At 37.1% G+C, this 24453-nt stretch overlaps 2 protein-coding genes across 4 annotated transcripts in view; one reads left to right on the forward strand and one right to left on the reverse strand.

Annotated features, from left to right (window-relative positions):
• SMC6 (structural maintenance of chromosomes 6) overlaps window positions 1–1770 on the reverse strand; it is a 70181-nt gene extending 68411 nt beyond the window's left edge. Inside the window, exons 1-2 of one of the 2 annotated variants that reach the window (XM_082643106.1) lie at window positions 1575–1770; window positions 862–996 (exon numbers count right to left, since the gene is read on the reverse strand). The gene's annotated coding sequence lies outside the window, so the exon portion shown is untranslated. The remainder of the gene's footprint in view (window positions 1–861; window positions 997–1574) is intronic. The other variant, XM_082643105.1, reaches the window with a different exon arrangement.
• Window positions 1771–1817: 47 nt separating this feature from the next.
• GEN1 (GEN1 Holliday junction 5' flap endonuclease) overlaps window positions 1818–24453 on the forward strand; it is a 31813-nt gene continuing 9177 nt past the window's right edge. Inside the window, exons 1-10 of one of the 2 annotated variants that reach the window (XM_082643107.1) lie at window positions 1819–2313; window positions 10740–10922; window positions 11609–11795; window positions 16694–16870; window positions 17990–18100; window positions 20421–20494; window positions 21837–21928; window positions 23250–23400; window positions 23823–23859; window positions 23950–24030. In XM_082643107.1, the coding sequence (XP_082499233.1) occupies window positions 10762–10922; window positions 11609–11795; window positions 16694–16870; window positions 17990–18100; window positions 20421–20494; window positions 21837–21928; window positions 23250–23400; window positions 23823–23859; window positions 23950–24030 (1071 nt within the window). In that variant the 5' untranslated portion in view covers window positions 1819–2313; window positions 10740–10761. Of the gene's footprint in view, window positions 2314–10739; window positions 10923–11608; window positions 11796–16693; window positions 16871–17989; window positions 18101–20420; window positions 20495–21836; window positions 21929–23249; window positions 23401–23822; window positions 23860–23949; window positions 24031–24453 lie in introns of both variants that reach the window. The other variant, XM_082643108.1, reaches the window with a different exon arrangement.

Below are 24453 nucleotides of genomic sequence, written 5' to 3' on the forward strand. Positions count from 1 at the left end.
AAAAAACTGTGACATTTAATTATGCCTTAAATATAATGCATACTATTGTGGTAAAATTTTGAGTTATTTATTAATTCCTGAAAGTAAGCCAAGTACGGCTTTGATTAATTTTCCTAACTTAGGTCTAAAAATGATAGTCAAAATTTAGGCAGGTTTTATACAAAATTCTACATCCAAGCACTCAGTAAAATAAATTTTGGGGGATGAAACTGGTTTTTCACGGTAACCACTTTAATATGCCATTTGTGCTGACTTTTTGCCAGGCTCAATTCTAAATACTTCATACTAATTATAGACAGGTACAGAGATAAAACTCTAACTCTCTCTCTCTATCCCCCCGCCCTCACATGTTTAAGAATCCTGTGAGTTAGGGACCATGTTATTTTTCTCCAACTACAGAATACGAACTGAAATTTGCAGGGGTGGTACCCACTTGTCGGAGGTCACACAATACTGGTTCTGTCTTGCACAAAAACATGTTTTTAAAGCAATATTCTAGTAATCTCCAAACTTCTTTGTACTTACAGCCATTCAAGGAAAAAAAAAAAAACAACAACACAACTGTAAATACACATTCTCATAGGAAATTATTACTCTGCATATTTCACACAGTAAAAGAACGAGATAAAGTAAATCTAGGTAGTTTCAATATGGTCCCTCTCCACTCATGTACCCATGGAACTCCCTGCAAGCAAGTGCATGTGCCAGTGAACATTTTAAAAGACTACACAGCAGCCGTCTAAAAGCCGTCAGCGAATTTGGACTTTTTTTCTTTTGAATATACATTCCAGAGTAGCTTGTCTTTAAAACACTCGCTTGGAATCGTCTCCTCATGAAATATACAGAGTAGTAAGCACTCACATAAGTTCTGTCTTCAGGGTTTAAACAGCAAATAGTTGCTCTTTCTAGGAATTATCCCAGGATCCTCTCAAGCCCTTTCTCTACCCTTGAGTCCTGTGTTCCGCAATTCCCAATAGTGATTCTTCTCCAGCTCATCTCCACGAGATAATCAGGGAAAAGAAATAACATCATAAAACCTCCAAACATCACAATTTAATTCTTCCAGGTACAGAAGAGTTTGCGTTCTCATGAAACTGGCATTTAGCAACAAATCCAATTTAAGTAATATTTACATACATCTCTTAAACATACTTAAGTTGCTACTTGAGAGGTACCATCAAACGGGTGATAAAAGCCCGATTCCCGAGCCCAACCTCACCCCCCGACCCTTATGCCCGCCAAGCCTCTCGTCAAAGCCTAAAAGGCCGTTGGGGCCGGGCGCCGGGTCCCGCAGCCCGAGCCGGGATTGGCAAGCCTCGCCGCCAGAACCGCTCGAGGGCGGAGCCCAGCGGACACACGGGCAAGTTTCCCGCGGCTAAGGGGACCTGTGCCGCCTGCGGAGAGGGCGCGAAGATCCCCGCCGGCCGTGGGCCGGGCCGCCCGGGCCCCCTGGACACTGCCGCAGCTCCGCTGACCCGGCTGCCACCAGGTGGGCTGGGGGCGCCAGCTACGAGTGCGGTGAAGGGGCATGGACCCGCAGCAAGGGAGAGCGACGGCGCGCTCCCTCACCCTACCTCGAACAAGTCCAAGTCTCCCGAAGGAACCCGATCGGCGGGGCGGCCGCGGCGCAACAGGACGCTAAAGCACCCTAGGGACGTCTCGGCGTCGGCCGACCGCCGTTGGCCCGCGGGGTTCCGCGCGCCCACAGCGGGAGAAGGCAGCAGCGCGGCCGCCCCGGCGCCCACCGCGGGACACTCCGCGCCTGCGCCCCGCCCCACCTCCCGCGGGGACTCCGCCCGCGCGTGCGCGGTTCGGGGTTTTCGCGCCACTGGAGTCTAAGAGGAGGGGCCGGAAGTGCCCCAGGGCGGACGGAGAAAGCTTGTAGAAGCTCGGAGCTCGGCGATAGCGGGACGCGGGGGGCGGGGCGGGTGATTTGCCTAAGTGAAAGTGAAAAAAACTCGGAGTCTCCCGACTTCAGTTCCACCCATGCGTACAGCGACCGGCTGGGAGCCCGGGAAGCCGAGCGTACGGCCGCGGTCGCGGAAAGGGGACAGTCACTTCCCGGAAGAGGCGGGGCCGTGGGCGAGAAGACGCCGAATTCAAATGCTCCCCAGGAGCTTTCCGGGGCAGGGTGCTAAGCGCCAAACGGTCGACTTTGCTTGGGGAAGGAAAGAGAAAGTCTTTCCTTTTCTTTTTCTTATTTTTTGAGAAGAGAAAATTTAGAAACTTGTAGACAGTAGTAGTTAGGATTCAGGCCAAACTGGTAAATCACGGAAGGGCGTCTTTCAAAACCAAGGAGGAAGGGTTGTCCCGGTAAGTCCCGCAGAACGGTGGAGAGACGGCACCGCCCGGGTCCTTCCACTGGCTCCTTTGCAGTCTGGGTTGGGGGCGAGCTCTGTGTTCGCGTCCCTGTCGCACCCGCCCCTCCTCCCAAAACACCGTCAGAGGCTCCCTTTGGGTCCAGGAGGACAGCGATCCGAAGCTCCCGGCCGGATTCAGCCCTGCTTTCCGAGCTCGGAGTCTCCCCGTCCCTGCGGTTCGCCCCGGCGCGTGGGAGCTGTCCGCCGCGGCTCCGCGCTCTGGCGGCCGTGCGGAGGCCGCTGGGTCCCGAATGTCCTTCCCCCGGGCACCGTGGGGTACACTCCCACGCCTGGTTCAAGGCCATCCTGGGCGAACCTTCCGTGATCCCCGTGGGCACACTTGGGTGTTCCTCTTTTTTGGTGTTAACTTTGTGTTTTGGAAATACTTCCATTATAGCAGTTATCTTAAGGCATTGTGGTTGTTTATTTACAATCTTTCTTTCCGCTGGCGCGTGCCTACATTGTAAACCCTCTCAATAAACATCGGAACTAAAGAAGTTTAAGTTCCTTGGCTTAGCTTTCAGCGCCTTCTCAACCCGACATTAAGCTACTACACAGCTCTTCACGCGGCATGCTGATGTAGCTACGCAATATACTTTCTATACCCCAAAATCTTCCTTTCTAGATGGAAAAACGGGGTATTTACTGCTAACCCAGAACACCCCCGAAGAAACTGATATCAAACTTCTGGTCTCCAGTAAGGAAATTCCTACCCTTTTACTTCCAAAGATAATCAAGTATATGTTCCTATCCTGGCCTTTGCCATGATACACATATGACATAGTCAAAATAGGTGAAAACACTACGACATCTGGCCCAGGTGGTCCTTGTGGGTAAAAGATGGGAAGCACAGTTGGGAGGTCTCTGCTTATATGTCACTTCCTTTAAGAAGTCTTCCTTGGCTTCCCTGGTGGCGCAGTGGTTGAGAGTCCGCCTGCCGATGCAGGGGACACGGGTTTGTGCCCCGGTCCGGGAAGATCCCACTTGCCGCGGAGCGGCTGGGCCCCTGGAGCCATGGCCGCTGAGCCTGCTCGTCCGGAGCTGCCCTGCACTAGGTAGGATACCTTCTTTAGCTCTGTTTACTCTTATAGTTCTCTAGCCTTACTTCTGTGCCTGTACTTGTCACATTGTTATAATTCCCTTTTTATCTCTAATCTCACCTAACCACGGTCCTTAAATGCAGGGCTTGATCTTTCAATATTTTATCTCCAGCACCAAGAAGAATTCTGGTAAATAGTAGGCATTTAATAAATATTTATTAATAACAAGTAATTTAAGCCTGGGTTATATTATTATTCAAAGTTTAAGCTAAATTCATATGAAAATAAAACTGAAGAAATAATAAACACAGCATTAATTAGTGAAATTATGTGCTAAGTCCTATACAATACAATCCTGAACTGAAATAAGCATTATACAGTTTACCAAACTTTATATGAAATAGAGTCATCTGCATGGGAATTGGGAAATTTAAAGTAGTTCCTGCTTTATTGTTAAAAAAAAATTGTTTCTAATGTTTCTGCTTAAAACTGAAATAAAACTGGAAAGCTGTTAGTTTAATAAAATGTATATTTTTGCATATCAAACCATTGACCTCTTTTATGTTCTTTAAATTTGATTCATTAGTGGAATTAGCAAGGTTCTGTGCTTTTCTCACCTCATTCAGTTTTATAATTAAACAATAAAGCTTATTAGCTTTTAAGGAAGTTTTAGGAGCATAAATTGATTTATGGGTACCATATGGTTACATCAAAGGATTTGGTTCTGTTTTAACTTGAAGGGGATTCTTAAGCTCTTTTTTTAAACTAGAAATTCATGTTCTTTCTACCAAAAAATAATATCTGAAATAGAGTGATTTGTTTTTAATACCAAGCTATCAGAATTGGTGATGAGATTCAAAAGATATCAGAATCTTGTAATTCATTTGGTTTAATACCTCTCATTTTGTAGATGGGTTAAATGTCCTCCCAGGGTTGTACAGCTAGTCAGTGTATATCCAAGATCAAAATTTTAGGTTTTCTATCCCAAGTCCAATGCTCTTTCACTAAAGCATATAAATTGAAGCCACTAGTAGGCTATAAAGTTATTTGCTATGGGTTGTTCTAACTTCGTTGATTCACATAAGTATTCTTGCATCACATTAGTTCTTGAGAACTATATTAGGAGACTTTTTAAAATATATGTAATATACATTGATTGCATGAGCAGATTGATGTCAATGAAATCATTACATTAAGAAAGATAGGAGTAGAGACTCATCAAATCTTACATCATAAGAAATTTCAAATTTCACCCTATTAAAATAAAAATGGAAGATAAAATTATACACAGTTTGGGGTGAGTTTGCTATGTGTAGCATTTTTAAATTTTACTTAATGCCGAGCTATTTTCAAGCAACCTTTTCAGGTTGCTCATGACCTCATGCAAGAACCATCTGTTCTATCTTTGAGTGTAGTTGTACTTGAATATCTTAAAAGTTGTTGCATTCTGTCCCCTTTTGGAACTTTAAATGCTTTTACAGTCTTACCATTGCTACTTAATATCACTTCAAAGGAAGGGCTAGTGCAAAGAAAGTGACAAGGAATGGGAAATAATAGATCGTGGAAATAGACATTTTAGATTAAGTGCATTCTTAAAACATGGGGAGTTCCCTGGTGGCCTAGTAGTTAGGATTCTGGGCTTTCACCGCTGTGGCCCAGGTTCAGTCCTTGAGTGGAGAACTGAGATCCCACAAGCCACACGGCACAGCCAAAAAAACCAAACACACACATGGTGTAATTTTTCATAAGATATTTCACATAATTTTACCCTTTCAGAACTATTGAGGTATTCGTTTAATATTCTGGTTTTACAAGTGATTTTCAAAAGGAGCACAAAGACCTTAGGTTGTAGATCTATTGAAGATAATCCTAAAATAGTATTTTAAAAGAATGTATTACACTTAGAATGCTTTGTAATTTTACATTAATATTTTTTGCATTTTACAACTGGCTATAAGATAGCACCACAAATGAAGTAAATTAACTGGTAACAAAGAGAAGTTATGTCACCCTTGAGGAAATTCACTAACCATTACCAAAGAGATGAAGATTTTTAAATATGTTTTAGGTTTTTAAATAAGATCATTGTGACTTCTATGGGGAGGATGATTGCGTGGGTGGCGGGTAGTAAAAAGTGGAAGCAGAGAGGCCGGTTAGCCGACTTCAGGGACTAGAAGAGTATCTTTAGAAACGGGGATTTAGGATGTGTTTTGGAGACAGGGGACTTGTTGATCAAGTGGCTGTTAGAGAGTGAAGTAAAGAGAACAATCAAGAATGACTGCTAGGTTTTTGGCCTAAGCAACTGGATATTTGGCAATGACTAGGGATAGAACAGTTTTGAGGAGAGATGATGGAATCAAGAATTAGATGCATATTATGTATCCATGTAAAGGTAAAGTAGGAGATTAGATGTTCTTATCAAGAATTCGGAGAAGTTGTCAGATGATGAGGGATAAATATTAAAGAGGGAAAGTGAAGAGAAGTTTCTTCATTATAGAGTATTCAAAGGAGACTCAGCTCTCTGACTCTAAAAATAATCTTCCTGGGAGTCTTTCTGTTAACTTTCTAGTTCTTATGCCTGCCACCAATCCTTTAAATAGTGTTGCTTGGCATAGTTCTAATCTATTATTTTTTAGTTAAAAGTGGTGAAGGCTATATAAAGTCTTGCAGTTATTCAAGAAGGTCTAATGGAAATTCATTAACGGTAAGTTACTAAGAGAAAGAAAAAAAAAAAGACTCATTGGGGTATGTTAGAGAGAGAGGCTAGCTCCTAAAAATTGTCCCCTTGGGTCCTATCATTCAGAGAAAAAAGTGGAAAAAAGCACATTTCACGATAGCAGCAATTATTTCATGGTTATGAAAGAAACAGCAGAGCATTACTACTTTATAGGAGTATGCTTGGGGGACACGAGAGATTTTGAACCTTTTTCAAATGCACTTCAGTAGATATATTGGGACTCTAGGTCAAGGTACCAAAGTAGTTTAAAAAGGAATTGGATGAAGGTGGTCAGAGGTACAAACTTCCAGTTATAAAATAAATAAGTACTAAGGGTGTCGTGTACAGCATGATTAATATCATTAACATTGCTGTATGTTATATGTGAAAGTTGTTAGGAGAGCAGATCCCGAGTTCTCAACACAAGGAAACCATTTTTTAATTTTGTATCTTTATGGGATGATGGATGTGGTAAACTTACTGTAATCATTTCATGATGTACTTAAGTTACATCATTATGTTGTACAACTGAACCTTACGCAGTGCTGTATGTCAGTTGTATCTCATTAAAACTGGAAGAAAAAAATGTGGTGACCAGGAAGACTGGCAATGAAAGAGACTTTTTCTTCCTAGAAAATGTCATATAACTAAGGAAAGTGGAGAAGAGAAAACCTTAGCTCAGAGATAGTAACTTAATTTTTACTTTCTGGGGCCTAAATGATAATTTTGTTACAGACCTTTTTTCTTTTTGCCTGCGTTTTTCATACTAGCTGTGTTTACGAAGCCATTGTTACAGCTTTGTAGTCTTTGCTCATATTATAACAAAGGAATAGCCAAAATAGATGTCCTAGGTACATATCTGTTCAGCTGCCAGTGCTACTTGTTCCGTAACATAACCACAGATGCTCATTCTTTTTATTTATTTATGTCTGTCTGTCTGTCTGTCTGTCTGTCTGTCTGCATTGGGTCTTTGTTGCTGCGCGCGGGCTTTCTCTAGTTGCAGTGAGCAGGGACTATTCTTTGTGGTGCGTGGGCTTCTCATTACAGTGGCTTCTCTTGTTGTGGAGCACGGGCTCTAAGTGTGCGGGCTTCAGTAGTTGTGGCACATGGGCTCAGTAGTTGTGGCTTGCGGGCTTTAGAGCGCAGGCTCAGTAGTTGTGGCACACAGGCTTAGTTGCTCTGCAGCATGCGGGATCTTCCCGGACCAGAGCTCAAACCTGTGTCCCCTGCATTGGCAGGTGGATTCTTTACCACTGCATCACCAGGGAAGTCCTGGGATGCTCATTCTTTAAACCAGGTTTATTTCTGACAAAAGAAATTAAAATAACATGAATAAGTTTTAAATGTAATGATCATATTCTATTAAAGACATTACTTATGGGATTAGTTAACAGCCCTCTTTGTCTTGCTTAAGGGATCCAATCCAATCTGGGAATCTTAAAATATTAATAGAATCAGTTCTGGGTTTATTTTTATTTTTCCAGGCGTGGCTGCCCCAGTGAATAATATATTCCGTTAAGATCCTTAAAAATGTTCCAAATGTACTTGAAATAGAGGACCACAGTTTTTAAGATTGAGTCTACCTCATTAGTGTTTCTCCAGTTTTTTTTCCATCACCCTCAGAAGGAATACAAGGTACATCACAGTCCTGTACATAAATATGTGTTTGTGTGTGCCATGATAACACTGCACCATGCAACAGTCTTTATTCTTACTATTCATTTATATATGTGTAGTCAGCTTATGTAATGAAACATTAGAGACATGGTAGGAAGGATTGAACTTTAGAGATGGAAGGGCCAGAGAAAAGATGCGCCTTGCCCAAGACCACATAACTCATTCCTAGGCATTCTGGAGGAAACCAGGAAAAGTGAATCTCTTATCCTTAAAAAGACATACTGAAGTCGTATTTGATATTCAGGTACTCATAAATATGTAGAGCATTGCTTTTTAATTGACCCATGAACTGTGTCCATATTTCATTACTTAATATTTAGGCAAGACATGAACCATCTAAAGATTTCTAGTTTATTTGCCCAACCCTTTATAGATAGGGCCACATTTTTTAGCTTTTTTTTTTAAATTTGAAAAGTAATGCAAGCATATAGTTATTTTAAAAAATAAACATGCAAAAAAAACAACACAGAGTAATTTTTCACATCTCTCAACTTAAGTCATCCCTAATAAATAACCTATTTTGTACCTGTTTTCATTTCGAAACTTGGAGACTATTTCAGCAGTTCAGGTAGATGTATCCATTTTTATTTGCTGCATCATCTATTCCATTGTTTGAATATACCATAATTTGCTTAAAGATATGTCTGCTGTGCTCATTTGGTTCTTCCCAGTGTCTATTATAAACAATGTTACAATGAATATAAATGTGTAAACACTTAAGAGCATATCTTAAAGTAGATTCCTAGGAGAGCTATTGCTAAATCAGGAGATACTTGCATTTAAAAATTTGACAGCTAGCGTCAGGGTCAAATTTAAATGAACTAGGATCAGTTATGATAACGTTCCTCCAGAGAGAAGTTGCTTAATTTCCTTCAGTAGCAACACATTCCAGTATCCAGCGTGAGTCATAAATAAAAGGAAAGCACAATTATCAATAAGAACTTCCCCCTCAAACTTTCTATTTCTGAATTTTACATGTTGTGGTGGTTAATACTTTATTTTTTTCTTTTCTTTTAAATTTATTTATTTACTTATTTTTGGCGACGCTGGTCTTCGCTCCCGCACGCAGGCTTTCTCTAGTTGCAGCAAGCAGGGGCTACTCTTCATTGCTGTGCACATGCTTCCCACTGCGGTGGCTTCTCTCGTTGCGGAGCACGGGCTTAGTTGCTCCGCGGCAAGTGGGATCTTCCCGGACCAGGGCTCGAACCCATGTCCCCTGCATTGGCAGGTGGATTCTTAACCACTGCGCCACCAGAGAAGTCCTAGTGGTTAACACTTTAAAAGGCTTGTTTCCCTTCATAATAATGCCTTAGGGAATACATGTGCCCCCGCTCTTTTTCCAGAATTTACTACAACTTTTCACTAACAAAGAGATAAAACCTTGACTCTGAATCCATGTCACAGTGCCACCCACGTTCTATCTTTGGGCCTTCTTGATGTGCAATAGACTATATTAGCACTGGAATCACCATTACTACCTAATGCTTTCTTCTCTGTATTTAAATCTATAACTTTCCTTCTAAAGTGACGTATCGGCAAATATTTGTGCAGCTCTTCATACAAAGGAGTGCACAAAATACTACTTAGGGTTACACTGACCACGTTTAAAATTAAGATTCAGAAAAGCTCAGAGAAAATGACAGATAGCCACATTTCCAACATTTATTTTCTTTGTAGCCATGTACAGTTTGAGAACATATGCTTTTACTATGGACCCTGTTAAAGGAATAGACAATACAGTTACATTTTATTTAGAATGGCTTTACATTGTGGTGATAGCTTTTTGTCTTAATATGTCTTGTATCCTACCTTGTGTTTATAGAGTGAATTAAGGTCATTATTCAGATGATACATAGTCAGACTTTTAAATAGACTGAATCTTCAATGCAAATGCTACATAATATTTTTTATCAAATAATAACAAAGGAAAAGAAAAACAGCTATAGATGTTTAATAAGGAAAAACTGGCGTATAGAAAATACCAAAGCAGGTTACAATAGCAGGGTTTAAGCCAATTTTGTTTTTAAAATGTATGTACATAGAAAAGAGTTTAACATCAGTTTTCTTTGGATAGTGGAACTATAGGTGATTTTAAAATATTTTTCTTTTAAAAGATTTTTTATTTTCCCACAATGAACATGCATGACCTTGCAATTTAAAAAGCCAGTGCTCCTTAAAAAAAAAAATTATGTATTCCTTCAACTCTTCCTTTTCTATCTCCACCCCCCCACTTTTCCATCAGTTTTCCTCCATTAATCTTTTGTGTTTTTTTGTTTGTTTGTGCGTTTGCATTCTTCCTTGCTTTTGTCTTTTTGTTTTTCCTGATTATGATAGAGGACTAGTCCTATTCTCTCTTTCGGTATGTAAATCAAGGAGTGAATTCTCAAGAAGACAAATATGCATTGCCACATCTGTGGATTTTGTACCCGTCTCTGCATTTGTTAGCTCTTATTAGGTGGGAGAAGCCAATTACCACCTTTTGAGATGGGGGTAATTTTTCCTTTTATTTTCCAAATTTCATGCAATGTTAATGTGACCATGTGAAAAATTTTATTCTCAGCCACTGCTAAAGACTGCGTGGAAAAGAGGAAAGAATGAGGAGGGACAAGGCAGCCATTGGCATTGGTTACATTAAGTTTAAAAATAACTATTTTTCAGTACTATAGAGAAACATATTTGGTGACATGAGTGGATTTTAAGGACAAATTCAGCATGCTATAATCTGTTAATAACTTTTCATCTGTTAGTTGTCTCAGTATTTTTGAAGCCACTAAGTGTATTACCACCATTTTTAACGTTTCAGGTGTTCTTGATTCATTCGGAAGAGCTGACCAATGGAAGAAATAAGAATACTCTATTATTTATGAATCACCCCACACTAGCTCAGAATACACTGTTTGAATTTCTGTTCTGAGCTTCTATGTCTTTTAACAATCTTTTGAAAAGTGTGCTGCAGATAATCACCAGGATGGGAGTGAATGACTTGTGGCAGATTCTGGAGCCTGTTAAACAACACGTCCACTTGCACAGTCTTGGTGGGAAAACCATTGCGGTTGATCTGAGTCTCTGGGTATGTGAAGCACAGACAGTCAAAAAAATGATTGGGACAGTCATGAAGCCCCACCTCAGGTAGAGTAAACGTGCTCAGAGTATAAATAGATGATTGCATAAGCAGTGGATGTCTTGGTTTTGTTTCCACTTCATTTCTTTTGTTGTTGCTGTTTTACCTTTTGAGATTTTAAAATGTATTAACGTGTCTCGATCTGCCATCTGCATATTGATAACACACATTTGTACCTCGTACCCTTTGAGCTTCAGACTCATATACTTGGCTGCCTATTTAACATATCCGCAAGGATGCTTCGATGACTAAAAGCCAGACATATGGGAGCCATTCTCCCCCTGTTTTGTCCTCCACACATCCAGTCCGTCAGAATGTCTTGCCAGTTCTACTTCCAGAATATACCCTGCATTCACAAACTTCTCTCGACGTCCAGAAGCACTGCCTCAGTGGATGCCAACGTCTCTTATCTGCCCTGCTGAGATGAAATCTTCGCTAGTTTCCCTCCCTCCTCTCTTGGCCTCCCCCTCCAAACCATCTTCCACATAGCAATTAGAATAATCATAAATCTCCTTTGCTAAAAGACACACAGTGCTCTCTCAGTCCAGTCTATGTAAAATAAAATCTTAACAAATAAAATGTTATTGCATATAACATTTTTGATACTAATGTTCTTGCCATTATGTCATACTGCTATGTTGACTTCTGCTATCAATATATGATGATTCATGTATTATTAACTTTTATATTTCAGGAACCTATTTTTTCGTATCTCATATTTAACACTAATGGATGTAAAACTGGTGTTCGTTATGGAAGGGGAACCCCCAAAGCTGAAAGCTGATGTCATAAGTAAGAGGAATCAGATTCGGTATGGACCTTCGGGAAAAACATGGTCTCAGAAAACAGGGAGATCCCATTTTAAATCAGTCTTAAAGGAGGTGAGCATTCAGATATGATCTAATAATTCTGATTTGAATTATAGAGTATATTTTACTCTGATAAAGTTTTTCGTTCAGCATCCTTAATACTTATTAACTTTACTGTGACTAGAAGGACAGTGTGAATAGAGAAGGGAGTTTAAGTTTTGGAGTGAAACTCACCTGCGTTCAGATTCTGACTGGACATTAGAAACTCTGAGACAGTGGGCAAGATTTTTAACCTGTCTGCCTCGTTTCCTACTCTGTAAAATAGGATAGTAATGCTTTACAGGGATATGGTAAAAATGAGAGGAAATATATCTAAAACAACCGGTACATAGTCAGGACTTAATATGTAACATTTTATGACATCTTCAGCACTTAAAGAATTCCCAGAATAGAGGTCTCATTCATTCATACTTTACTCATTCAGGATTAATGAGAGTTCATAGACAGAATACATATTTGGCTTCCTTTAGGGCTTTGTAATTTTAAAAAGTACTCAGTTATATTTTAATATATTTATACGTTATAAAATATATATTTTTATAAAAATTTAAAAAGAAGAAAAATCTATAATACGATAAAGTAAGTAAAATGATAGGAAGCTATTATTATCTTGTCTCTTTATTTTATTTATTTTTTTATAAATTTACTTATTTATTTTTGGCTGCGTTGGGTCTTCGTTGCTGCGTGGGGGCTTTCTCTAGTTGCTGCAAGCTGGGACTACTCTTCCTTGCAGTGTGTGGGCTTCTCATTGCAGTGGCTTCTCTTGTGGAGCATGAGTTCTAGGCACACGGGCTTCAGTAGTTGTGGCTCGCGGGCTCTAGAGCACAGGCTCAGTAGTTGTGGCGCACGGGCTTAGTTGCTCTGTGGCATGTGAGATCTTCCCCAACCAGGGCTCAAACCCGTGTCCCCTGCATTGGCAGGAGGATTGTTAACCACTGCGCCACCAGGGAAGTCCCCTGTCTCTTTTTTAAGGGTATATGTTTTTAAAACTTGCAGTAATCATGCACAAATAATTTTTATCTGGAGTTTTCACTTAACATACCCATGTTTCCCTGTTGCCATATTCTATTCAAAATCATTACTTTAATGATGGTACAACATGTATGAAGGTATGAAATCATTCCCCATGATTTTATATTGTATTGTATATTGTTTGCTTTTTAGTTCTTCTCTATTATACAGGAAATTATGATGAACATTTTTTGTAAGCATAGCTTTTTCTTGTGATTTTAAGATAAAATTACCCAAAGTAGGATTGATAGACCAAAGTTTAGGAGTGATTTTATAACACTTGCCAATTACTTTCTACCAGTACAGATATGAGATAGGCAATTTCATTGCACCCACAAGATTATTGGATATTAGGAGGTTTATCTTTGTACTATTTAGTGTGGAAAATCGAAGACATTTCTTTGTTTATATAATATGTATAAATACATATAATACATATTTAATATGTATTGTTCTTTTAATGGTGAGGTTAAACATTTAACTTAGTTTTAGTCCCTCTCTGGGTAATGACCATCATATCCTTTCCCCACTTACCTTTTGAGGTTTTACTTTTTCTTTTGTTCATATTCTTTATATACTAAGGAATAAACCTTTTATCATATTTGCTTTGAGTTCCTATCCCTGTTTTTCTTTTTAATGTTGTTTAAAATTTTAATTTCTTTTAAAAGGTATTGCATAAATTAATAAGCATTTTTCTCCAGAAATTCTATTTTCTATTTTTATGTGATTAAAAATAATAATTTTCAGTTAGTGACTATTCTACCTTAATGACTATCAGTAATTGAAAAAAATATCTGTACTGAATTCTAATTATTTCTTATGTAATCAGTTCCTGGAAATATCTATGGTTTACATACTTAAGGCATTAAATACCCAGTATAAAGCAAAAAGGTGTTTATATCCTTTTGAGAAAATTGCTCTATTCCTATTTCTTTATTTCTCTAACTCTGGTGTTCTTAGGCATTTTGTATTGGTTCAATGCTGCCTGACCATTAATCATTATCATATTTCTGTACACTCAGTTACTAAGCCTTACGTTCTCCTAATCTACTGCCATTTTTAGTTACAAGCATGAAAAGCACACATTAGTCCTCCAACACAACCTCCACCCCACGTGATAGAGACTTAGGGGAGAGAAAATTGCAACCAACCTCATCACAAATTCTGTGCTGGTTTTTGAAAAGAGTTGGAACAGAATCTGAAATGACTTTTAAACTCTTGTTGTTTTTTATGAAAGGATACTTTTTATGTATGGGTGAATTAGCAACAACTATGGTGTTGCAGTAAAGCAGCAACTATAACAAAACTGTCTCTAAAGTCACCCAGCCAGAGTTCTGAAAAGCACCTTTTTTTCTGACATAGTACTTTGTCCTTCTGAACCTTGTCCACCTTGGGCAACATCTGGCAGAGGTTTTTATTACATCATATAGCATGCAAACAATTAGTTAAAGCAAAAGAGATGATATTGTTTCTGTCTCTAGAAACTAGGTAAATAGCCTCTTTTCCTCACCATATCCAGTATTCCTCAGTGATAGAATGAGAGTGTCACATACGACAAGAAAGAATGCACTAGGCTGTAAAGCTAAACTATAAGCTACTCAGCTGGGTTAAATTCATAACCCCAAGAAAACCGCAAATTGATATAAACATCCTTTACAGACATTTGACTTACTAGGAGCACACCAGCAATGGACCCCTGTGTGGTTCCCCATAATGTGAGAGTTTCATCGTACAGGGGAGGTGATAAGAAGTGCACTTTAAGGTCTCAAGCCAAAATTGCGTAGTAGCGTCTTCTTTGGAAGAGCTCATATTGGGCTGATCATCATGTGAGAAGAATTGCTGTCGTTTTACAGATGTAAATGTTAATGTGATTAATTATTATTATGTCAAGATATTTCCAGACTCTTGAGATAATAGCATTGAACAAAACAATGAAAATTGCATAGTCACTACTTTTAAAAGTACTTTTTGAATTAATTTTTTAATCAAATATGGATTACTTTTTAATTGACATTAAAATTTTTAGCTTTTCCTTACAGAAAATTTTAAATGAATATAAAAGTAGCCCATCACCAATCTTTAACAATTATCAACTCTTGACCAATTTTGTTTCATCTATACTCCCGCCCACTCCTTTACTCCCACATTTTTTTTTTTAACATCTGTATTGGAGTATAGTTGCTTTACAATGGTGTGTTAGTTTCTGCTTTATAACAAAGTGAATCAGCTCTACATATACATATATCCCCATATCTCCTCCCTCTTGCGTCTCCCTCCCACCCTCCCTATCCCACCCATCTCCCTCCCACCCTCCCTATCCCATCCCTCTAGGTGGTCACAAACCACTGAGCTGATCTCCCTGTGCTATGCGGCTGCTTCCCACTAGCTATCTGTTTTACGTTTGGTGATGTATATATGTCCATACCACTCTCTCACTTCGTCCCAGCTTACCCTTCCCCCTCCCCGTGTGCTCAACTCCATCCTCTACGTCTGCGTCTTTATTCCTGTCCTGCCCCTAGGTTCTTCAGAACCATTTCTTTTTTTTAGATTCCATATATATGTGTTAGCATACAGTGTTTGTTTTTCTCTTTCTGACTTACTTCACTCTGTATGACAGACTCTAGGTCCAGCCACCTCACTACAAATAACTCAATTTTGTTACTTTTTATGGCTGAGTAATATTCCATTGTGTATATGTGCCACATCTTCTTTATCCATACATCTGTCATTGGACACTTAGGTTGCTTCCATGTCCTGGCTATTGTAAATAGAGCTGCAATGAACATTGTGGTACATGACTCTTTTTGAATTATGGTTTTCTCAGGGTATATGCCCAGTAGCGGGATTGCTGGGTCATATGGTAGTTCTGTTCTTTAAGGAACCTCCGTACTGTTCTCCATAGTGGCTGTATCAATTTACATTCCCACCAACAGTGCAAGAGGGTTCCCTTTTCTCCACACCCTCTCCAGCATTTATTGTTTGTAGATTTTTTGATGATGGCCATTCTGACTGGTGTGAGGTGATACCTCATTATAGTTTTGATTTGCATTTCTCTAATGATTAGTGATGTTAAGCATCCTTTCATGTGTTTGTTGGCCATCTGTATATCTTCTTTGGAGAAATGTCTATTTAGGTCTTCTGCCCATTTTCGGATTGGATTGTTTGTTTTTTTCATGAGCTGCTTGTAAATTTTGGAGATTAATCCTTTGTCAGTTGCTTCATTTGCAAATATGTTCTCCCATTCTGAGGGTTGTCTTTTCATCTTGTTTTTGGTTTCCTTTGCTCTGCAAAAGCTTTTAAGTTTCATTAGGTCCCATTTGTTTAGTTTTGTTTTTATTTCCATTTCTCTAGGAGGTCCCACGTTATTTTGAAGCAAATCCCAGACATAATATTGTTTTAGTATTTCAATACCTTTCTCCAAAAGATAGGGGCTCTTAAAAAATAAAAACATAACCACAATATAATTTTTATTATTGCATCTAACAGTTTAATACTAATAGTTTGCCATTAAGTATTCAGTGCTCAAGTTTCCAGTTGTTTCTTAAATGTAATAACTTTTAAAATACCTAAATAACTACTATTAATATTTGTGATATAGAAGTAAGTTAAACACTGAAAAAAGCAGCAATAAAAATGTTCTTAGGGCTTCCCTAGTGGCACAATGGTTGAGAGTCCGCCTGCGGATGCAGGGGACGTGGGTTCGTGCCGGTCCGGGAGGGTCCCACATGCCGCGGAGCAGCTGGGCCCATGGGCCATGGCCGCTGAGCCTACGCGTCCGGAGCTCCGCAATGGGAGAGGCCACAACAGTGAGAGGCCCGCGTACCACCAAAAAAAAAAAAAAAAAAAAAAAAAAAAAAAAAAATGTTCTTAGATTTGTTGCACTGACTTTTTCTTTTCAGTGTCTTGATATGCTAGAATGCTTAGGAATTCCCTGGGTCCAAGCTGCTGGGGAAGCTGAAGCCATGTGTGCTTACCTCAATGACAGTGGTTATGTAGATGGCTGCCTCACCAATGATGGAGATGCTTTCCTTTATGGGGCCCAAACTGTTTATAGAAATTTCACTATGAATTCCAAGGTATTTTTTCTTTCTCTTTTTCAGCATTTGTTTTACACACTACTTTTTTTAGAGGGATTAATTCTTGGCACTTAGCAGTCGCTAAGTAAAATGTTTACTGTTACTAAAAATATCAGTGCCACATAGTTCATTCTCTTTGAAATGTGGATTTGTCTCCTAAGGGCTTGACTTTTTTCACAAGGTTTAATTCTAAATCAGTTTCAACTATATATTATAAAATTGCATACAATATGTATTGCCTTGACCCAGAATTTGCACTTTTAGTAAGCCTCAACAACACCTACAAATATGCAAGGAGAGATATACAAGGATGTTAACTGCAGCATTGTCACTAATTACAAAAATTTGGCAAGCACCCAAATGCCCATTGATAGAGAATGGCTAAATACAGCCACGGTTCTCATGGAGGGAGGTAATACATGGGACATTTTCGTTGTAATTATTCAAGGTTGGGCAAGGGAGACTATGGACCTTTGGTGGATTAGAGCCAGAGAGACTAAACCTCTTGCCAAAAAATTCTGTTATCTTTCTGAAAATGCTCCCAGTATCCCCATTGAGAAACACTGCCTTAGAGTCCATCTAATGTAAGCAATCATTAAAAAGGTATGTATTATTGATATTAAAGATATCCAGTTATATTAGTGGGCAAGAAATATTGCAAAATAGTATTTTTATATAATCCTATTTTTACTTAAAAATAGAGTAATAAATATTTGTATGCATGTGTCAAAATATGTGTATGCATATGTTTCTTAGAAGAATATGCCTGATGCTGTTAATGATAGTTAACTTCTGATGATGTAATTACAATAATATACAATTTCTATAATATACATTTTACAGTGCTTAATTGTACAAGATGAAAATCTACTTTTGTAGACACCAAAAAACAATAAAGAGGAAAAAATGACTACTATAGTTAATTTTTTAAAGCCATTTTTGAAACTATGACTTTATTTCCAGATATTGAAGTGTTAGATTTTATGAAGATTCTGGTGATCAGGATAATTTTAAACTTTTAGGAATAAACATTTAGAGACAGCTTTGACAAATTATTTTTTATAATGTTGTTTTTGTTTAGTTTTTTGAAGATGAAACTGAATCTGTTCTTTCTTCTAGGACCCACATGTTGACTGTTATACAATGTCAACCATCGAGAGTAAACTAGGTTTGGATAGAAATGCTCTGGTTGGGCTAGCAATACTACTTGGCTGTGATTATCTTCCAAAGGTCTGCTGAAATTGTCATATTTATTTACTCTTCATAATGGGGTTTTTTGATACCTTACATGATGCATAAATATGAATATAATATCATATAATTAAGAACCTAATTTAGAATATAGGTGTAATAAACTATTCAGTAACTAAAATAATCAGCATCTCAAGTGGCATTAAACAGCTTGCTCATCATTATACTGAATTATACTGAATGTTATAAATGAGAATAGAATCATAACTAGTACCACAGCTTAAATCTCAGTAAACCATTCCTCTAAGAGATTCACATTCATGTTTGACTATCTTTTTAGAGAAATGTAGGAATTACTCTTTCCTTGTCTCATGCCAATATTAGTTTCTATCACTGTTGTCTGAGTTTTGCGTCTCCATTTTAGCTTTCTTTTTGTGCACATGCTCAGTGTTATTGTTACTGTTGCTAGGCAACATGATTATTGGGTTAAGCCATTCACCCTTCCATGCCTCTTAGCATTGCATTGAGTTTTGTTCATGAAAACCTTTTATTTTATATCTTAAGATACACAATATAGTTCTCTGTAACAGGTATAATAGGTGAGGGATAAATTAAGAATTACAATGATGGGATTCCCTGGTGGCACAGTGGTTGAGAGTCCGCCTGCCAATATAGGGGACACAGGTTCGTGCCCTGGTCCGGGAAGATCCCACATGCCGCGGAGCGGCTAGGCCCATGAGCCATGGCCACTGAGCCTGCGTGTCTGGAGCCTGTGCTCCGCAACGGGAGAGGCCACAACAGTGAGAGGCCCGCGTACCACAAAAAAAAAAAAAAAAAAAAGAATTACAATGATAACCACATTCATAAATATGATGTTTAAAACTATAAAATGACTTGTACTGTAGCTCCTACTATTTTTATATAGTCCCATTATTATGTTCCTGCTGATCATCTTTGTATCCTTACTAAACCCCTCATTATACTATAGACTCTATCCCCAAGAGAAGTCTAAAGAAGGATGACATATAATTTTTTTTCACTAGAGCTTGGGAGAGGAAAAAATAGTAGGATAGTAAAATTATTAACTCTAATTTCTAATCTGTGTCACCAGTGACCAAATAGAGAAGTCAACAATTTTTTTTTAACTAGTAAGAAAAGAGAACAGGAGGAAAAGAACTGTTAAACAACACAGAAAATAATTATTATAGTTCTCATTCTGAAATAGATTTGTTTCCCATATGTAATTGTATCATAATTAAAATCTAAAAACAGCTCAGTGTTGAATATAAGAAAAAATTTGCAAACTTGAACTCACAGAAACCAATTTTAGCTGCAATGGTATTATACACTAGCCTTACCTATTTTGATTTTTTGTTTCCTTGCAACCAAAACTGCTATCTATTTATATCATTGTACTTAATGATCTTTAAGTCTCTACTATCATGATTTGCCTAAAAAATTTAATATATAACTAAACGCTAACACATGAAGGGTGACATACAAAATATCCAGCAACTGTTTTACTAAAGACATAGGCTGTAGAGATGGAAAATGCTTCTGGATACCCTCTATTGTGCTATATGTTACCCTTTTAGCTGAATCCTGAGTGTAGGTGGATTGGAAAGGGAATTCATTTTAAGGGGGAGACCCCTTTGCTGGCAGGCACTCAGGGTACATGGGCATTGGCTATTTACTAACCAGTTTAGAAGTATTTTAACACTGGTATGTCTCTCCTGATGCATATCGGCTAAAGAACAGCCTTGCTTACAAAGACATATTAATAAACCTTTATAGGAACTGGAAGACTCCATTTAAACCAGAAATTGTCATGTGAATATACATTTATTTATATATTTTTTGTGTAGGAAACAATGCTTATTTTAATTTTCTTAAGTTATTAATTTCAAGAGTTAACTTAGAATTCTCTTTTGTTCTCTTTGGTTGTCTGGATCTTTAAATATTATATGTTCATATAATCAAATGAACATGCCTTTTCCTGATTACAAATATAACATAAAGTTAGGTCAAATTAAAATACTGTCAAAATAATTAACATAGAAAATGAAAGCCCTCTAAAATTCTGTTCCTCCCTCTCCTAAAATAAACAGTCAGTGGTTTGGTATATCACACTCTGACTTTTTTGTTTGCATAAGTTAACAATATAATTGTTATTTAACTTACAAATCTAAATCATACTGTATGCTGTTCTGCAATTTTCATTTTACACGTAACAATGTGTCTTGCACACAGTTACCTCATTCTTTGAGCTACACAATCTTACATTGAATGGACGTCTCACCCTTCATTTATCGATTCCCTAGTGATTAACGTTTGAACTTCTTTTCCCACTTTCTGAAAGGGAGTCCCTGGAGTTGGAAAAGAGCAAGCATTAAAACTTATAAAGATTTTGAAAGGGCAAAGTTTACTTCAGAGGTAACTAAAAATTACTTTTTCTTGTGACATTAGTCTTTTATTCTTGTTGAACTTAATAGTGAATACAAAAAGTATTGTGCTTTCCAAAAAAAGGTTTTGTATTTTTGAGATGATCTGTATTTTTATTTAAAATCAGTTATTTTATTTATTCAGAAGTTTTCCAAAGGAAGCTGAAAAGTATATGTCCTAAGCCATATTTTGGTTTTTTCAATATTATTAGCTCATTACAAACACAAGTAGTAAGATGTCAAATGCGTTTATTTATAACCATGGGTATTTGCCACAGGCTATTGTAGACTATTTCATCAACAAATAAAGATAAACTAACATTAAATTAATTTTATATTTTAAATTACTTTTTATATAAATACTTTGGTACTATATTTTTCTATAAATGAAATGCCTGATATGTTGCAACTATTTAATAACACTTGATCAGAAGTTTTATTTGACTGCCCTTTGTTCTATAGCCACAAATTTAGTAATACGTTAATTCTAATGAATTAACTGTACAATCTGAGGATTCAAGACAGTTAGGATACAGAGTATATTAAAGTTTACAAACTGTGCTGTTTGGTTTTGAAAGCATGTCAGTTATATTTACTTGATGAGGGCAATGTTTTATAAAAATTAATATTTATGATGATAAAGTATAAAATGAATAAAAAGGAAAGGAACTAGGACACTGGGAGACTTAAAATAGTCCTTGCCTCCAGTAGTTATGAGATAGTGAGTACATGAAAGGAAACATTAAGTGGTAGAAATGAAGAAGGGGTGACCATGAGAAAGATTTCGAATAGCCATGCTCTTTCTTTTAGTGCTTCTCTTTCAGCTGTAAAGCTACGGATAGATCTAAGACTTTAATAAACTCATTATTAACATCAGTGATTACTGTTTTCCAAAGCAGAAAAACAAAGGTATACTTTGGCATGGGGGTGAGTTAAGGAATCATTTGGGAATTGTGAAGAATAAAATAAAAAAGGAAAAGCAAGCAAATATGGCACTTGGCTAACTACAAATCATTCTTATTGAGACAGCTTCAGCAAATATGTACTTTTGGCAACATTTTATAAAATGTTTGCCTTCACGCTTGAAAATAATGAGATTACACTTTGTTATAATTATCTGTCATTCCAATTTTTATTAATTTAGACTAAACTTCCCCCTAGTTATTTTTAATTTTTTTATGTTTTTATGTCCCCAGACTGGGACAGCAACTTCACCACCAAAGGAAAAATAAGTAGGCAGGTGGAAAGGAATAGAATAGCCTGATATTTGAGAACATGGCATTTTGGTGACCTTATTCTTTATTTTTTCTTTTTAATACCATTTTCTTTTAAAGGTTTAATCAGTGGAATGAAAAAATTTGTTACTCTAATTCACAACCAGCAGTTGTTAGCAAACTGGCTCATTGCTCTGTATGTTCCCATCCAGGTAAGCAGACATAGGGAATGATAGCTCTAGAATATTATTGTCTGATACCTATGTTTTCATCTCTGTTCTTATAGTACTTTTTACATACCTACCTGCCTTACCAGATTGGGAACCCTCAGTGTCAGGAGTTGTGTCACATACACACAGTAGGCACTCAATAAATATTTATTGAATGAAATAATGTGATGTAAATGATAAATATAGGATATGTGCAGTTTCGAACTATGTTATCAGATTACTTTGATCCTAAAATTATGTTTTCAATATAGAAATCCATTTTAAGAAAAAAAATTGTACTGATAAATCTTAGGGAAAAATGGAAGTGAAATCATTTGCTTATGTATCAGTGATTTATATTTATATATTTAAAGAATTCTTAACTGTCCTATAGTGCATTTTTATTGTGTGTGAAGATAGTGACTTAAAACTAATTTCTAATACATGTTCACTGTTAAGTAGCTTGGACCCTGTTCATTAGTCTTGATAAAAAAAATGATGTCCCTGACATGTACTGGGTTAAAAAGACCTTTTGCTCTCAGGAGAGATTAAGAGATCATGTTAGCTCATCTTTTAAAAGAAATTCTACTTTATCTATTTGTCTTAATATGTTTTCATTAGCCTTTTAAAATGATGGATGAAACCATGGAAGAAATCAATGTTTTTATAGATAAAATGCCATTCTGTAGTTTTTTTGGTACCTTATAAATGATGATTTAGGTCATATCAGTTATGTAGGTTCTTTGTGTTCTCAAAAGTGTTGAAGGTAGTCATGCTTTCCTTTTACTGGGCACTAGGACCCCACACCCAGGCCACAATCAGAATTTATGTTCCAAGCATAGTTTAAAAATAGCTATATAGTAACTGAGAGCTAGCCACTAGCAGAGGTAATTAACTGCTCTATTCTTTTCATATTCTTATTAAAGAAACCATTTCATGAATTATTCTATTAACTAAATAATGTTTTACTAGTAATGTCCTTCTTTTCTTGTATGTAGCTACCACATACACCACAGTTTTCCATTTGAGATTATTATAAATGTATAATTTCATATTACAAATGAACACTTTCAGACAGAAGGGTAATTTACAGAAAAAAATAGTGCCATGTGATAGTAATAGCTAAAGATCTACTTTATCGTAAGAATTATTATTGTGTTCATTACTCTATTTGGCCTAAATGTATTGAAACCCTTCTATAGGCTAGGCATTGTGCTAGGCAGTATTTGTTTTTGAACATTTGGATAAGGGCAAAAAAAAAAAATGTACATAGAAGGTAATTCTAAAAATCAGTGAAAGTCATACTTTTTGTGTCTCCATGAAGGTTCACGTAAGGATCATGAACGTAATGGATGCAAATTATGTAAAACTGATCGATATTGTGAGCCACATGATTATGAATACTGTTGTCCTTGTGAGTGGCACCGAACAGAACATGAGAGACAACTAAATGCAGTAGAAAACAGTATTAAGAAGTAAGTTTTTTAGGGAGGGTGGGAGGGAGGGAGACGCAAGAGGAAAGGGATATGGGAACAGATGTATATGTATAACTGATTCACTTTGTTATAAAGCAGAAACTAAAAAAAAAAAAAAAAAGAAGTTTTTTATGCTCATTGTTTCCTGCTGTGGCCTATCACACACCTGTGGTTGAATTATTTCCGCATAACTTTCCCCCATGTAGATTAATAACATTTCACAAAATCCTTTTCTAGATTCTGTTCAAAAAATAGGCTATCTTAGGAGATAGTAATTTAATAATGTTTCATTGAGAAGCTTGATGACTAGGATACTATACAAGGACACTTTCCATTAACTGAGAAGAGATTAAATGGATGATTTTAGAGTATATCTAAAATTCCCTGATTGTATTAATAACATGTATATAACTTATTTTCAGAAAAGCTTGCAGTTGTGAGGGATTCCCATTCCATGAGGTAATGAGTAATAATTCAACCATGTGTTTATCTCAGAAGCTTTTTTTAAAAGTTTGACATGTCAATTGCTACTTTCTGTTCTCTTGCTAGGTTATTCAAGAATTCCTTTTGAACAAGGATAAACTGGTGATGGCAATCAGGTACCAAAGACCTGATTTATTATTGTTTCAGGTATCTGAAAATAAACTCTTATTTTACAGTATGAAGGTGGATACTAGGAAGATAAGAAGGGGTAATCACTTTGACTGATCTGAGAGGAGTTTGAAATAGATGGCTCTTGAGTGCACATGTGTTTTTCAGCATTTATATCTAATCTTCATTCCTTTGCCACACAGTAACTATACTTTGCAGCCCATAAGACAAATCACAATTATGCTGTTCTTTACAAGACACCTTAAAGACCATGTACAGATGTATTGTATTCAGGGATATGTTGGGGGAGAGATGCTAATAACCAGAGAATGTAAAGATATATATTGTTGTTGTATATTGTTATGGAAGACAGTATATTGTTATGGAAGACAGTATAGTTTACAAATGCATTGGGATTTGTAACCAGTGACCTAAATTTAAATTTGGACAGTCCGTTGCTTA

Source organism: Mesoplodon mirus (genome assembly GCF_964341445.2).
Source record: "Mesoplodon mirus genome assembly, chromosome: 14".
NCBI classification, from domain to species: Eukaryota; Metazoa; Chordata; class Mammalia; order Artiodactyla; family Ziphiidae; genus Mesoplodon; species Mesoplodon mirus.